The 16,669-nt window shown below is 50.5% G+C and overlaps 1 protein-coding gene across 1 annotated transcript; it reads right to left on the reverse strand.

The window, feature by feature from the left end:
• Nucleotides 1-4,484: 4,484 nt before the first annotated feature.
• Nucleotides 4,485-5,283, reverse strand: Neurog1 (neurogenin 1). Its single transcript, XM_003473262.2, has one exon. It carries the CDS (start codon nucleotides 5,257-5,259, stop codon nucleotides 4,534-4,536), a length of 726 nt encoding a protein of 241 aa, XP_003473310.1. The 5' UTR covers nucleotides 5,260-5,283; the 3' UTR covers nucleotides 4,485-4,533.
• Between the last annotated feature and the right edge of the window lie 11,386 nt (nucleotides 5,284-16,669).

A 16,669-nucleotide genomic window follows, 5' to 3' on the forward strand; every position in this document is an offset into this window, starting at 1 on the left:
GGGTGCACAGCAGGTGTGTGGGTTGTGGCGGGGTGAGTTTCTCATACTAGAACCAAGGGACATATTATTGAGAACAAAGAGCAGTTTTTAGACATAGTGATGATCAAATTGGAGCTAATAAAGCAGCAATTTACATCTTTTGCTTGCATCTCCATGACTTGAGACCACCTTAGCATCATGTGGGTACACATTATATCTCATTCTCAAGGCTGGAAGAAGATATACTGTCAACAACCCTGGGGGTATCATTGGAGCAAGAGAGTGGGCACAGAAGGTGGTCCAGTATTGGTATCTGGTCCCTGCCAGTGAAGACAGTATAAGCTCTCAGCCATCTGAAATCCCAGTGACAAGTTTGGGCATCTTGCCTCCAGGGTTGCTTGATACCTGGCCATCAGCCCAGCAAGCAGTAGGTTCATACAGTCTCTGAGTTGAGTATTTGTCCCGAGCCATTTTAGGAAGTGACAGCTCATAAAATGATTAGCTGGGATTGCAAGCCTGTGCCACCCAGTCCAACTCGAACTTCATTGTTAGCCCTGAAGATCCAGCCAAAGAGGTAGCAGCAATGCTGGAGTCAGATTACCTAGGTTCAAATCTCAGTTTCCCAATTTACTAGCTGCATGGCCTTAGGCAAGTTATTTGGCTGTGTCTCACTTCCCTCATCTGCAAAGTAGAGATAATAGTATTGACCTAGTGAACTGTGAGAATGAAGTGAATTAATACATGCAATATATTTAAAACAATGCTTAGAACAGAGTAAGTGCTGTAAAATGTTAGCTAGGGTGATAATGGTGATGGTGATAACGGTGATGCTGCTGTTGTTGAGGACATCACTAACGACATCAGAAGCTCTTTTGACACCTTCATTATGAATTGTTTCTGGCCCCAGCCCAGACAGTGTGATGGTTTTCTTGGGTACTGATCTGTCTTTATCTATGATACTACAATTTGTTTCTATCTTTATTTTTGGTGCTAAAATGAGCACTTTAAGGTCAAATTAACCTTTCTCTTTAATATTTGGAAAGGGATTTGGGGGATAGGTTCTGTGTTTCTGATTCAAATCCTTAATGCCATCTCTCTCTCTCTCTTTTTTTTTGTCTCAATTCATGCCCAACAACAAATTCTTGTGTCTCTGCCTTCAGAATGTATCCTGGTTCTGACCAGTTTCACTACTTCTATCATCATTGCTATCTCTCTCTTTATATCTCTGCCTCTAACTCCATCTCCACATCTGTAGTACTAACTGTATAGCTGGGTTTCCCATTCTGCCTTAGCCCCTAACATCTATTATCCATATAACAACAGTGTGGCCTTTTAAAAAGTAAGTCAGTTCACATCACTACCTTGCTCTCAATCCTCCAATCAGCTTGAGAAAAATCCCAAAGTCCATATCCTAGTTTACGAGACTCAGCAGCATGAATCCTGCCCTTTCTATCTCTTTCTCCTTGACCACCTCGTGCTTTGCTCCAATCATGTCAGCCTCCTTGCTATTCCTCTAATACACTATGAATGAATGGCCAGAACTCTTCCCTTGCTCTGCACTTCACCCATGCTTTCACCTAAAAATTGGCTGGCTTTCTTTCTCACTATATAAGTCACCTTCATGTTACTGTACCAAAATACCTGGCACCAGATACTTATGAAGTAAAGAAGGGCCAAGTCCAGGACTGGTACCATTGATTTCAGGCTCTGATGAGGTGGCACATCATAGGAATGCCTAAAGACCTCCCATAAGGTGCCACCTGCTGAAGGTCCACAGTATTTCCCAATAGCACTGCCATGGAGACAAAACCCTTTGATAAGAAGAATCATTAAGGAAACGAGAGAGTGAATGAAATCTTCATTTTAGTATTTCTTTGAAATCATCCCTTTCTTGGCTTCCCTTGGGCTCAGCAGCACTGATATATATATCAAGGACAAAGACAAAGGAGAGAATAAATAAGACTACCGTACTTAAGTACATGCTGATTCTTCAGTGGAAGATGATGTGGCTGTCAACAGGAAGTTCTTTGCTCTATAACTGATTACAAACCCTCCAGCCTGCCTTCATAGATGCCAGGGAATGAGTAAGACTTTACTGAAGGAAGAAGAAGCCCCTGATCTAGGGGTAAGCATTTTAAATCACCTTCCTTCTTTTCTCCTGTTTCAGAGCTCACAAGGCTGGCATAGATGCTTGCTTCATTGGAAGAAGAGCATTAACTGGTTGCGTGGAGACAGCCCCACTCCCTAACTACATGGCAAAGGACTTCTCTTTATGGAAAGGGGTTCTGGGTCCAGCACCTTGGAGTTGGGAGTCTATTGTGGCAACCAAATTGGGAATATCGTGAGCTAGTCTTCAGCCTTGTGGCAATAATGGTTTCCCTGGTTTCCAGAGCTGGCTGTGTCCAGTGGTATGAGGTTAAACTCCTACTCCAGCCCTTAGCTTGGGCTTTTCCCAAGGATTCTAAGCAAAAACACAAACTGCTGTTCTCTTGTGCTGTCTCAGACAGCATCTGCATCATGACTGAAGAGTTTCTTAGGGGACCTGTCCTTCTTGAAAACCCAGCCTGGGTCCCAAGGTTGAAAGGAATCACACTGCTAAGCATCCTATCCAAAAAGAGCAGAATATCTGATGCAGACCATTTGTGTCTTGGGAATGCAACACTCGCAGGGTAGTGTAATTCTGACATAGATGATGGAGCAGGCCCCAGGGTGGGCCATTCAAGAGATACAACTTTTTGAAAAACATTTCCATAAAGGGGAATGAGCTGTCAGTGGCCTCGGTCTGTCTCCATTCATCTTATTTTCTCTAACACCCTAGATATCATTTCTTTCTGAACATAGTATCACCTCCCTTCACTCAATGCAAAATAAGTGTATTCTTTATAGGAAGGGGTAGGTAGCCCACTGGGAGAATGTTGGTCTCAGTGTAGGGTAACTTAATGTGGGGGCTGGAGAAATAGACAAGGCTGACCCTTTTGTACCATCCCATTCTGAATTTTAAAACAAAGTAGCCACTGGCTGGTGCTGTTAGCTAGTTGTCAGACAACAGACAGACACACTATAGCCACAATAGTCTGCTGGGATTTCTCTGGCAGCAAATGAGAACTTTGGCTGTTGCCCTGAGGACTGGCTCAGCAGGCCCAGCACCAGCCCTCTCTCCAGAGGGACCCCTTCACCGCATTTCAGACTGCAGTGGGTGTAAATGTATGGTGCGGTGAATGGGGTGCAGGCACCCCACCTCACAATTTTAGGCAGCTGCATACCCACTCCCTCGCTGATACCATACCAGCATAATTCACCCCACACCTCACAGCTAGGGTGACCCCAGCCTCAATAGACAATATAAAGGCAATGCCCACAAATCAATTTTCCTCTCTAAATAGGCTGTTACAAGAGTGGACCCTTCTGTTTGGCCAGCCTAAGCCCACCTGTCACTGGGACTTCCTAACCAGTGGTCACACTATATTGATCTTTTTAATCCTCTCTCTTTGAAACACAGAGCCAGCTGATGTAGAGTTCCTCAAAAGAAAGACTCTTGCCGCCCCTACCTCTACAGGTAGCAGCATATCCGGGGCTAATTCCCCACTAAAAAGTCTTAATTGGCTTATGGGGCGCCTGAAAGATCTCTCTTGTGATTGACGTGAAAGGAAATGATGGATCCCAAACACCCTGGCTTGTCTTTATCTTGTTCTTGGTGGAAATCAGGTGCGCTTTATTTTATAATTGTTTCTGGAACAGGATGGGAGGGTTTGGAGGTGGATGGGGATAGTGTTTCACGTTAGTGGTGCAGCCACCAAAGGAAGGCAAGAAAAAGGGCCAGAGACACTGAGATTAGGTAAGAAATTTGGTGATTTTTTTTTTAGTTTTTATTTACATGAAGCATCTGCAGTACAAAAAATTGTAAACTCCGATAGCTCATAATAATAAACTCTTTATGTACAAAAATACATTTTCATATGAATGAAGTATCTTGAATAAATTAAAGTACCCTCGGCCCAGTGCCTGAATAGCTATGCAAGCAAGCGCTTGGGTTCTTCCTAGAGCGAGACCGCAGTGGTGGGGTCAGGATCCATAATGCATGAAGCCCATTCCTTGTGTCTCCTTTTTAAGCCTTTTCATTGTATTGTCAGCCGGCTCAAACCGAATTTTCATGCTCGTTTTTCTTCATTAGAGTTCTACAAATTGTAAAATTGACTTTTCACCTCGTCTTCAGGGGCTGGTCTGTCCCTTTTCCAAATCACACTGAAGTGGTGGCTGGGGTCAGTTCTGAGCCAGCCACAAAGGAGGTTTTTGTGGAGTTCAGAAAGTGCAAAAGGAAAGGCCAGTCTGAGGGCGGGCGGGGGGGGGGGGGACGGGGCTGAAGGCAAGAGAAATAGACCAAGGGGCAGCCTCAGCCAGGGTACAGCGACCTAACAAGCGTCTCAGGTATCCCCCAACCTTTTGAAAGCTCCTGCTCCCTCCCTCCGCCTGGAGAGGGGTCCTGAGGCCGCAGCTGGGTTCCCATCTATTGCCGTTGACTGGGGGAGGAGGAAGGTAACGTTGTCTGCACAGGGCCTAGTGGTAAGGGATGAAGCACGGTGTCGTGTGGAGCAAGTCTTTGGGCAGGCCAGGGAAGGAGAAAAGGGGGTCACCAGGGCCATAGGGGAAGTCTTCAGAGGCTGCAGGGCTACTGGGGTCAGAGAGTGGCGAGGCGGCGGCGGCGCAGGGGGAGGCGGCAGCACCGGAGCCCCAGGATTCTGCGTCGCTGGCCGGGCTCGGGGGTCTGGGCAGGCAGGGGGCGCACTGTGGAGACAGGAGACGCTCCCGGGCACCGCTCCCGGGCAGCCCTTGGTCTGCTAGCCGCAGGGTTTCGGCCAGCGCCCAGATGTAGTTGTAGGCGAAGCGCAGAGTCTCGATCTTGGTGAGCTTGGTGTCGTCGGGGAAGGAGGGCAGCACGCTGCGCAGCGCGTCCAGCGCGGCGTTCAAGTTGTGCATGCGGTTGCGCTCCCGGTCGTTGGCCTTGACGCGCCGGCTCCTGCGCAGCGAGTGCAGCAGCGCCTCAGAGCGCACCCGCGCGCGGCCGCGGCGCCGCCGTCGCTCCTGCTCCTCGTCCTGAGCCACTGGAACATCGGTCGCCGCGGGCATCCCCCGGGCACCCCTGCGGGCCGGCGCGGGCGGCCCCGAGGCGGAAGCTGGAGACGGGAACCTGGCACAGTCTTCCTCGTCGGTGAGGAAGCCGGACAGTTCGCTGCTGTTGGCGCAGTCGAGGTCGGAGAGGCAGGTCTCCAGCGGGGCGGGCATCGCTGGGGTGTGCAGGATCGACGGTTGGATGGGACGACGACTAGATGGCTGGAGCCCGGCGGAGGGCAAACCCGCTGGGTCTGGTGGGGCACTGATGTTCTGAATGGCCCGGGGTTACTTTGTGCCCGCTGCGGGCGCGAGGGCCTGGATTGGCGCAGGAGCGCAAGGGGAACTTGGCTTTGCCTCCTCGCCTCGCCTGCAGGGGCCACGCGCCGGGCTGGTCTCCCGAGCGATGTCCCCGGCGATCAGATCAGCTCGTGTGAGCACCAAGTGTGGCACACGACTGGCCTCAGGACCCCTTAAGTACCCAGCGCAACAATGGGCGCCCCCCCTCCCTTGCCACCTCCACCCCGAGGCAGCCCGGGTGAATGGAGCGCGGCGGCAGGTCAGCCCCGTGCGGCGCCCGGGTATTTGCATAATTTATGCTCGCGGGAGGCTGCCCCCGCCCTTCCCCCTCCCGGAGCGTGCCCGTAATTACCGCCGGCCAATGGGCGCAGGGCCTGGCCGCGGAGCGGGCTCTAGCTGAGCGGACCCGGGCGTCTCCAGGCAGTGAAACCCTGACGGGGGCGGGGGCGAAGGGCGATTAGCGGCCGAGGCACGCTCCTCCAGGGGCGGGCCGGACGCCCCTCGCTGGGGTGGGATGGGAAGCTAGGGCAGGCAGGAAAGCCTGAGCTGCGCGGCGAGTTGTGGAAATCTGGAGCCGGCTGCAAGGCTCGCGTCCCCGTTCTAGCTGCTGAGTGGCCCTGTGGCTTTGGGAGCAGTATTTCGCGATCCAGAGTTTCACTTTCCTGTCTGAAAGATGGGACACGAGTCTGCTTGTGGAAGATAAGCGAAGATAGTCGTGGGTCACTAAGCAGGACGCTTTTGCAACAGCGCGGGATAAAGGATTGTAACAAAGAGCACTGGCGCGACTAGTGGAAAAAAACATGACCGCGTAAACAGGAGAGTGGTCAGGAGATCGAAGTCACAGGGCACAAACAGGGATAGGTGACCTGTTCCCCGGCCTAGTGGGGAAAGAAGCAAGCAAAGAGTCTGTTGGCCTTCACCTAGGGCAGTGATGAAAACCTTTCAGAGCTTTCAGTGATAACAGCCGGTTGCAGCACGGTGTCATAGGTTCGCCACCAGTGACGGGGGGGGGGCAGGAACGTGGAAAGTGAGGTCTGGTGGTGTCCCAGGCTGGGCTGGGTCTTGGCCTCATCTATCCCTTCTTTCCCTACCTCTCACCACCTCCCAGAGACTCACAGAGTAACCAGAGTGTAGAAATTGCCTCTTCTGGGAGATCCGGTCACCTGCGCTGCCTGTCCTGGAGTGGCGCTGTCATCCTCTTCTTCCTCTCGGTATGAGCTGGCGGAGGGACCTGGCCTTCCCCTCATCCCAGGGATCTGACTCACGGAGGGCGGAGATCGGAGAGCATCTCTGGAAGCTTCCCCCACCTTCTGCCTTTGGGTGTTAGAAACTTAAGCATTCTAGCAGAAGACCTTCGTTCGGCGGGTGTGGGGTACTTGTCTCTGGTCACTAGAAAGCCAACAATGCCTCAGCACCCCTGCCTGTCCCCAACTTTGCAGTTGGGAGAAAATGGTCATTAAGGTGTGACCCTGAATTCTAGGATGGGGTATTCTGAAAAGTGCAGGCGCCCTCCCCAGGATGCCTGAGTGGCTACCTCAAGCCTGGTGCCTGGCCCGCTGCTCGAAGAGAGGACTCTGTCTGGGGCTGTGTCCCTACCTCCTGCGGCAGCCCACACCTGTGCCTGACCTGGCAGAATGCTAGGAAAGGACTATGTGTAAGGCTTTAGATTTGTTAGAAGACATAGAAAATGGCCTCACCCAGATTATGCACTAAAGGGTCATTGTTGGACAGATACTGGGGCAGCCCAGTAGCCCAGGGGCTGCTGGGACTTTCGTGAGCTGACAGGAGCCCAGAGGTCCTCACTCTGGCATGGGCCTTCTTCTCAGTTTCTACGTGGCCCTATTGTGCTCCCACCAGCCTGACCTTATGACACCTTTAGGCCCTCTATTTGTTTCTTCAGGCTGCCATAACAAAGGCAGTGTGTAGCTTAAAACAATAGATGTTTATTCTCTGACAATTCAGAGGGTCAGAAGTCCAAAATCAAGGTGTCAAAGGTTATCCCATTTTGGAGGCTCTGAGGGAAAATGTGTCCCTTTCCTGGCTTCAGGTGGCTCCTGGCAGTCCCTGTCTCCTTGGTTGGTAACTGTGTCTTTCCAATTTCTGCCCCTTGTTTCATATGACCTTCTTTGCTGTGCCTCTGTGTCTTTTGCTATCTCTTAAGATTGATTAGATTTAGCCCGAGTCCCAACCAGGGAGATTTCAGATCCTTCCTTTGATTTACAGGTGTAAAGGCCCATATTTCAAATACAGTCACATTCTTAGGTTCTGGGCGAAAATATCTTTTTGTGGGACCACTGCTCAACCCTGTATAGCCCCTGTTTTCAGATTCCTGGAGGAAAGAATTGGTTTGACCAGCATTGTTGAAATAGACATTTATTAGGTTTTTGACTGCCTGCTCCTGAACCTTCTGATTGAGGAATCTGAATGCGTGGTAGTTAGGATGTGGTCAGTGGTTTAAAGTGTGCTCTATCACAAGTCCTGCTTGGAATAGACATTCTCAGCTGGTGCTAGTTCAAAGTTCATTTTTGTTATGTGACAGCCTGAAAGAGCTAGTGACCAGTGGTGGAAGAAGCCAGAAGCCAATGGACATCCTAGCCAAACTTTCCAGGGCCTGACCTCAGCTATGGTTTGAATTCTTCCCCTGCCTTGTTCTTAATCTTCCCACTGATTGCAGAAACACTCTAGCAGGCCTTTCCCTAGTAGAACTTTTCAACTTGAGATAGGCAGGTTAAATGTCTCGGTCTATATTTTGGCAAATAAAGCACCAGGTTCAGTGTTCGGATCACTAAAGCATAGAGTTATGCTGTTTCATTATTGTGTGGCAACCCACAGACCAGGTTGATGCCTTGCTGCGCAGCAGGCCCTGTGCTGACACTGGGTGGCAGGGAGTTAGGGTGACTGGCTGATGGTAGCTTGGGCTTTGATTCTTAAAAGTTCCCATTGCATGCTGTCCTGTGGAGTGTCAGATGGATCTGTTGTTGAGAAGGACTTGGGAAGGATGAGATGGGCCTTCTCTGGGCACCCAGAGGAAAGAGGGTAAGGATGGTTAGGTAGGTTTTGAGTGGCCACAGCAGACTCCTTCCTTTCATGAGCATTGCTGTCATCCGCCCTGACCCCGCCGCAGTGGTTCACTGTACAGGAGCATCTGACAGAAAGGACAAATAGGAGTTAAAATCCAACCTCTCATGCTTTCTGAAGTGGGCTTCATTTGCCCAGAAAGGCCCCTTATGAGCTAGTAGTGGATTTGTGCTTTCTTTTGTCATGGTCTCCTTCTTTGCCTGACCCTTAGTGAGCTGTCCAGGTGGGCATTTTAACATGTCCTGCCTATTCCATGGGCAGTGCATGGAGCAAGCCGTTGCTCCCTGGGCATCCCTGCTCTGCTTTTCCTAAGTGCGAGGCACTTAGCCTCAGGTGCTCCAGGGGCCTATGAAAGATCTTCTGAAGAGGCAGCTGGCTCTGAGAATGGGAGATGAGAGCCAGGGAGCATGGTAGGAGACTCAGCTTTCTACTCCAGTGACACCCTCCTTGCTAGGAGGATGCTACCCTTGCTGAGGGAGCCTGAGGTTGTACAATACTCAGTGCTACAACGTGGTGAGCTACACTGAGAGGTTAATATTCCCAGACAGCAACTATGGGGTGGCCATCTGAATGTATTTGGGAGAGGAGGATGCCATCACATTTTAACATCCCCTAAATTGTTTTAGCTGGCGTGTATCATTCTCCATCCCCTCGCATTGGTTAAACAGAATATTCATTTCAAGAGTGCCATTGCATCTGTAGGTAGATCTGAGCTTTGTGGTATCATAAGGCAACAACAAAACCAGAAACAGTGAAGTATGTACCTGTAAACCTTAGTTACAATTCAATCAACATTAGGTAAATGGCTGGCACTTTACTCACTCGCTCAAGCAAGTAAGGCTCTCAGAGTTTTGAGGCTGTCAGGCAATAGCCATGTCTGCAGGTGCATCCTTTTGGGGAATTTTGTACAAAGTGAAGTAGTGCAGAGAACCCCATTCTAAGACTGCTCAACTTTGACCCTCATTTATTTTTTCTGGAGCTACCTGGGGGAGGGGCGGAGTGGGTTTTGTGGGTGGCACTTTAGAGAGAAAAAGTTGTAATCTTTTTAGAAAGAAAGGAAGAAAAGGTGCAGTTACTGAAGAGGAAGGGATGAAGGATGATGTGGGACACAGAGGCTTGCTCCTTTCAGTGCATTAAGTACATCACAGATACGCAGTTGCATTTCCACATAAGAGCAGCAGGGTGGGGTTGGAAAGGGGAAACAATTCCCTATTTTCTTTACTGATGACCCATGACAGTTGTGGAAGGGGGGGTGGGGATGAGGGGGGAAATGAGGCAGGAGGGGGGAAACAGAGGGGTCTTTCAGTGACAGAGCAAGGAAAATGGCAAATTATCCATGGTTTCCAGAAATCCGTGGAGGCCCCCTCGGCCCCTGCCCTGCTAAATACAGTGCCGTCTGTATGCATTTCCCACCTCAGAGACGTCTGCTTGAATATTCCCTGGCATTGTGCTCTAATGTGTTTGCTTGTGTACAATCTGCCTACATGTGAGATGAATGTTGGGTCCCAGTAGAAACCCTGGTGCAAAGGTACCCCATTCTACTAAGTGCAGGAGACGCTTTCTAAATGACACAGAGCAGTTGGCTGCAGCCAGATAAATTTCTTTCTGCAAGAAGTTTTTTTTAGTTTAATTGGATGTTCAGGCTCGTACTGGTGTGGGAGGACAATATGCATTTGGACTGGCTCAAAGTTTGAAGTGTGTTTGCAGTTAGGGCCAGTCTTTGGGGACAAACAATGCTCTTTTTGTGCCCAAAGGGGAATGGGGGAGGCGAGGGGGTGTGCATGCTTGTGCAGGGAGGGCCCAGAGGGTGCAGACTCAGAAGTAAAGAGGAAAGGACAAGGTGTCACCCCATATCTCCTCAGCAAGGAGGCCCAGACTCAAGTTGTATCAGCTGCTAGAAGTTATGTATCAACCCAGAACCCTCTACAAATAATTTTTCTCTCCTTGATCCCTGAAGTTAAGTTTTCTGGGCTCAGCTAAAACAAAATACTCCCATCTCTGCTGCTGCTTGGGGGAGGTTTAGCTCCCCAAATCCAGGCTGCACCTGCCACAGGAAATTGCTAAAGCCAGAGTTAATTTTGCTGAACAGTTTTATTTTTGTCTGTTTCATGTTTTTGAATTCTTAGGGATGTCTTCTGTGCACATGAAAAACACATTCTACCCCCTGAATGTTTGTGGGTCAAGTGTGAAACACTGTGTGAGAGTGTTTTCTTTTGTGTTGCACAAAAGAAGTCACAGTGAAATTTATCCTAATGGAATCCAATAACTATTGGTTTATGGCAAGAATTCAAAAGTAAACGCAGAAACAGCTGAAGTGTTCTCACTTTTCTCGATCTTAACACTTGGCTAGATAAATTCACGTTGAGTTCGAACACAAATGCATTTTGTTTGTAGTAATTAAAATGTTTTAATGAGACAACCATAAAATCCACCATTAATTATTTTATTTCAAACACTTCTGCCTTCTTTTGAACCAGGTCTATTTAGAAATAGTTTAGAGAGGAGCCTGCAGTTTTATTCTTTCCTCTGCATTATACACAGGAGTGGAGAAGTCATTTATAAATAATTACACAATGTTTTGGGTCTTTGGGCTTGTATAATATATCAAAGCGATTAGTACACTTATTGTTCCATTGTAAATGCTTTTTTTCTCCATTCAGTTTCACTTGCCTTGTCTTTTAGCTAAACCTTTTTCTAGAAATCTTTTGTCTTCTTCATTCTTTTTGCTTGTTACAGTCCAGGAGCATTCTTCTTATTCAAACACTCGCAGCAGGGGCAAAGAAAGCGACTTCGACCGCATCTTAAGTTTTACCATAACTTTCTGGCATTTTCTTTTCTTTCAGTTTCCCCAGACTACCTAAGGGCAACGAAGAATTATAACATACATGAATCATTGGTATCCCCTCGAGTTGAGCAGGGAGGAGAGCGCCTCATTTTCTATGCCCCCAAGGGACCGAACAAGCCGGCGGCTGCTGAACAATGTATTTATCACTTTGCATCTCTTTGGGACGCCGGCCGCACCCCCACCCTCGCCGCCCGAAGGGTTTTTACTGGGGTCCCCGGAGAGCAGGCCCTTCTGAATTTCTTTTATAGATACTAAAAAAAAAAAAAAAAAAAAAAAAAAAAAAAAAAAAAACAGCAAAACAAAACAAAACAGAAACAAAAGAAAACAGAAGAAAAAGGAAGAATTTAAAAATGAACGAAAGAGACTCCGGGGCTGGAGGAAGGGGTGCCCCCATCCTTGCGGCCAGGACCCCGCCCGCGGCCCGCACGGGGCTCCGGCTGCTGCCGCTCTCCAGAGCCCGCGCCGCCGCGCCGCGTGAGGGGATTAGGGTCGCACGAGAGGCGACTGCACCGCGGCCTCCAGCCACGTGAGGACAGGGATGGCTTCAAAAGTCCCCAACACGCTAATCCTTGTTATCCGGCTGGACGACCGCGGCCGAGCGAGCCGGGCTGGCGGCGGGTGGGGCGCCGCCCCGCGGGGCCCGGCACGGGCGTGGGAGGGAGGCGCCCCCCACCCGGGGCTCCTGGGGCAGAGCAGGTCGGTCGGGGGCCGCCGGAGCGCGGGACGGCTGCCCCCAGCAGGCTTCCGCCCGCTCCGGGCCTCAGGACGGGGCGGGAACTGAGGTCTGGGCCTCCTCGGAGGGCGAAAAACCGCAGACGCGTGGGAGGGAGCGCGGGGCCGCCGCCCGCCGAGGGCTGAAGCGCGCCGCCGGGCGCTTTCGGGGCGGCGGGACCCGGGCCCAACCCGGCCCAACCCGGCGTAACCCGGCCCGGCCGACCCCGGCTCTAGCCCTGCTCCGCCCCTCCCGCGGGCCCACCCTGCCCCCGGCCCCCGGCCCTGGCCCCCGGCGGGGTCCCGAGCAATCTGGCGGCCGCGCCCGCCGGTGCCGTGCAGCGTGCAGGCCGCGCCGGCGCCCGGGGAGGCTGAATGGCCGCGCAGGGTCGGGCGGGCGCGCACGCCCCGCGGCCCGGGCTGGATTTGGCCGCATTTGCATAGCAGGTGCTGGTGCTTGGCCATTCTTACTTAAAGGAGTTTTAATATGGGATAAATTACCAGGAATTAGGAGCTGGCGTGGGCGGGAATAAAAGAACCCTGTCGCCCGGTCTTCTTACCACCGCCTGGCGTGGAAGGAGGGGAGGAGAAGGAGAGAAGTATGAAGTGAAATTCGACTTTAAAAGTCTCCTAAAGTAGCTATCCCCCACTCCCAGCCAAAGGAGCAAAGAGAAAACAGGAGGGAACTTTTAATGAATTTGATTTTAAAATCTGTTCTGAAGCGAATAAAGCTATAATCCCAGGGATAGTAATACGATTAGCGAGCAAAGATCTTTGAGTCAGAAAGTCTGGCTGATTTTAAAATGTTAATCCCAGCCCTAATCCACCCCTTCGGGCAGATAGAGAGGGGCTGCAATACCAGAGACTGTTTTCTTTCTTACTCTTAAAGCAACACCAGGCGAGGCCCGCATTGGCCCATTTCTTGATCATCAGGAATTTCTTCCCACAGGTGTGCACACGATCTGAGGACCACCAGGCAGCCAGGGTGTCCCGTGTGCAGCACCTCCTAAGACTGCCCCTCCCCGTGCTGCTTTCCCGGTACTTGTGCCAGGAAACTTGGTGCAGTTTCCAACTGATGGGGTTTGAAGGGCTAGGAGTTAGGGTGGATCTTCTGGCCCTCCTGGGACATCCTTTTTAAACCCTACCCAGGGTGTTCAGGTTTTAGGGGCTTGGGAATTGGAGAAGGGAAATGGTGGTCTCAGACTTCGGCCTCTGAAATTGTGCTTTGGTGTAGAGACTCTTTAGATGCTTCAGATTCTAGGAGAGGGCTGGAGTGAAGAGAAGGTGGATTTAGCAATTTAGCATCAGCATGCTCTTCCCAGTGCTTTCCAAACCAAGATGCCATCAGATTTAGGTGAGGAAGGCTCTTTGCTCTCTGTGTGGTTAAATGCTAACTTACTTCCTTAGCCTTCTGGTCAAAGTGCCTTTCTCCTACCCTCCCAGGTCCACATTGCTTTTTTAGGGCTCAGTCCCCTCTGGTATCTGTATTTCCCCCCCCCCCCCCGGCTCATTTTTATCCCACTCTGGGGAAGAGTGGCACTTGGGATCCTGCAGCCAGCCCCAGGCTTGCTACAAGTGCTTTCCCTGGAAGGCAGTGTGAGGTGCCCAAAGGGACCATATGGTTTGGAGCAAGAGCCTTGGAGCCCACAAACAATGGGGAAGTGAGAGGCCCAGGTCAGTGGTGGAGCTTGCACGGCTGCAAACCTCCCTTTCAGCCTAATGAAGCTGTTGTCTGGGGGTAATGATGCAAATGCCCGAGCGCTTTCTCGTCCTGATAGTCTAGAACGTGATTTGTCATACAATCTGCATCTTTGGGAGGACTTTAGACAGAACCTCCCCCAAAGATGGAGATGAGCCATATGTGCACTTTGCATCTGAAGTGGAGGTTAGGGTGGCAGAAGGGGGGACCCCACCCACACCGACTTCCCCAAAGGACAGTGTTCTGGCTGGGGCCTGGCAGCAGACAGGACAAAGTCCTGGATGAGCTGAGACTGCCTGACCCTGGGGGCTCAGAGGTGGGTGATCAGATCACATAATCCAATCATGGCCGTGGCTGTGTGTGCTGGGGAGAAGCGTGAGCTAGATATGCTGGGTGCAGTGGCCGCTGCTTCCCACTCAGGACACAGAAAGGGCCATTCTGGATGAAGTGCTTACTTAACAATGCTTGATTTCACTTTGCTGAGTGTCCCAGCTGATGCTAATGGTGCCCACGATGGAAAGACAGTTTTTTCAGTGGGTATTTTTGAAGCTGAAATAGAAAAAGAGAAGCAAGGACCAGGTGACAGACACCTGGGTCTCTGGGAATTAGGGGCAGGAGAGAGAGAGAGAGAGAGAAAGAGAGAGAGAGAGAATATGAGAATGAATGAGAATGAGAATGTGTCACAGAGCAAAATGGGAAAGACATAAAACAAACCAAGGAAAGTGGGGAAAGGCAGGGATATGGGAATGGAAGGAGAAGGATGGTGGTTTCTTTTTGCTAGAAGAGTTGTTTCCCTTTTGAAGTTCCAACCTGGGCACAGTGGTCTACTGATGTCTGGGGACAGAACTACTTTACTCATTATCAATGGAAGTAACCCAGACCACCATGGAATGCAGTGATCTCATAGCTTACCCCCCTTCAGATGCAGTAGAAAAATCCCAGTGACTCAATGAAACTCCCGAGTGATAGCAATGAAAGTGAATGCGGCCAGGAAGGCATCTGTAGGTAATACCAGGAAAGCGAAGAGGACATGTCCGCATCTGCCTGCAGAGACTGGGGCTTTCTCCCCTTTCCTGCCTTCTGTGCCCTCACTGCCTGGCCGCACAGTTGGTGCTCAAAGGATGTCTGTGGAGAGAAGGGGTCAATGCGTAGTCCTGTGTGTGCGAGCCTGCGTGGGGGTTCACATGCACGTACATGTACTTGTGCATGTGTTAAGCAGCCCTTTCTCACTTTTAGGGAACAGGGAGGCAGGAGCTAAGCTCCTCCTCATAGTTCTTCCCCAGGCTTTCTCTACCCCTTGCAGCCTGAGAGATAACCGCAGCACTCCATCCCTGGGATCTCCGGCTGGGTGCTCAGCCTGTCTGGAAGAGGGCTTGCTGGGTGGGTGTCTGTTCACACCTTCTGTGGTGGCGTAATTTTAGGAGATAGAGGGGGTGGGGTGGGAAATGGAAGGGTCATAATTGGAGGAGGAGAGTTCCCTAATTACCTCTGCTGGCTGTGGGGGTTGGGCAAGGGCAGAAATCCTGGTCACACCTTTGCCGCCTCTGATCACTCCTAAGGTCATAGGTAAGTTGTCAACAGGTTCTGCCAAGGCCTGGCACATGATGCTTTTTCTGCTCCCTCAAACACCCCCTGCCTCCTCTCTGGGGACAGAGACAGAGGGAAGAAGGGAGGGAGAGAGAGGTGCTAGGAGGTTGCCTTGGTGACAACAGCAGCTCTCAAAACGCAAGCCACAAGCTGCTCACCGCAACACCTGTTAGCACAGGAGTCTGCCTTGGGGTGAGAGCGCAGAGCTGGCTCTCCTAGGTCTGACAGGGCGCTGCTGCTGGCAGGAGCACTGGGGACTCAGCAGCAGAGGATTTTCTGCTAATTTCAGAGCTTTGGGAAACATTTTGTTTAGAAAAATGGGGATCTTTCTAAAACATCTCAGTCATTTTTGCTTTGGCATATATGCCCTGGGTGTCTGCTTGTATGAGTTTAGAGAGTACACAGGGCCAGGATGCTTGGTATCAGTACCTTTTTACCTCTGTATTCTGTCACCACCATCATTATCATTATCGTTCATATTTATAAAAATATTATTTGTGAATTATCTTTTGTGAGGCAGCTACAGCCTCATTATACCTGGCTTTCTTAACTACACGAGCTTAGAGATTGTGTATTTTAAAATTTTTTTTTTATCGGTATCAGGGATCGAACTCACGGCCGGCTGCTTGCAAGGCAGGTGCTTATGCTGCTGAGCTAAATCCCCAGCCCCTATTTTAAAAATTTTAGTTATTATTTTTTATGGTATTGGGAATTGAATCCACATCCTTGCACCAACCTGTATCCCTACCCCACCTTTTTATAACTTATAAAAAATTTTGGGCTCAGTTGTCTAAGATGGGCTGGAACTTCTCCTAGCTCAGCCTGCCAAAATTCTGGGATGACAGCCATGGGTCACCATGCCTGGATAAATTGTGCATTTTTATTTGACTTCTAAATATGAAGAGACTGAGGTTTAAGAAGGTTAAGTCCATGTCTAGGATCACAAGGCCAGCAGGCAGTGGAGCTAGGGTGGAATCCAAGACCATCTGGCTTCTGTGCCCATGATTGCAACACTCATCAGCCCCCTCTGCCCTTTCTTACTCTCTGGAAACAGCTGCTGGATGCCAGCTCCAGCTAGGTGCTGGGGGCAGGCACGGAGATGAAAGCCACAGTCCTGGTCTGTGGGGGTAGGACAGCTCTTGCAGGCTTTGACCAGAAGCACACATAGATGTGGTTGAGTTTGGAATGGGTCTCCTTTTCTTGTTTTCTTGGTGAGAAGTTGGGGTCTGCTACCTTGAGAAAATCATTTGCCTCTCAGGCCTCACATATTCTGTATTTCAGAAAGGATCGTGGTGATGGAAGGGGGGAGGGATATGAAGTGTCCCCCATGGATTTAGAGACCAGCTAGAGGGCTCCGGCTCATG

The sequence above is a fragment of the Cavia porcellus genome, unplaced genomic scaffold (genome assembly GCF_034190915.1).
Source record: "Cavia porcellus strain 051 isolate PalLab524CR breed Dunkin Hartley unplaced genomic scaffold, mCavPor4.1 scaffold_19, whole genome shotgun sequence".
Classification (NCBI taxonomy): Eukaryota; Metazoa; Chordata; class Mammalia; order Rodentia; family Caviidae; genus Cavia; species Cavia porcellus.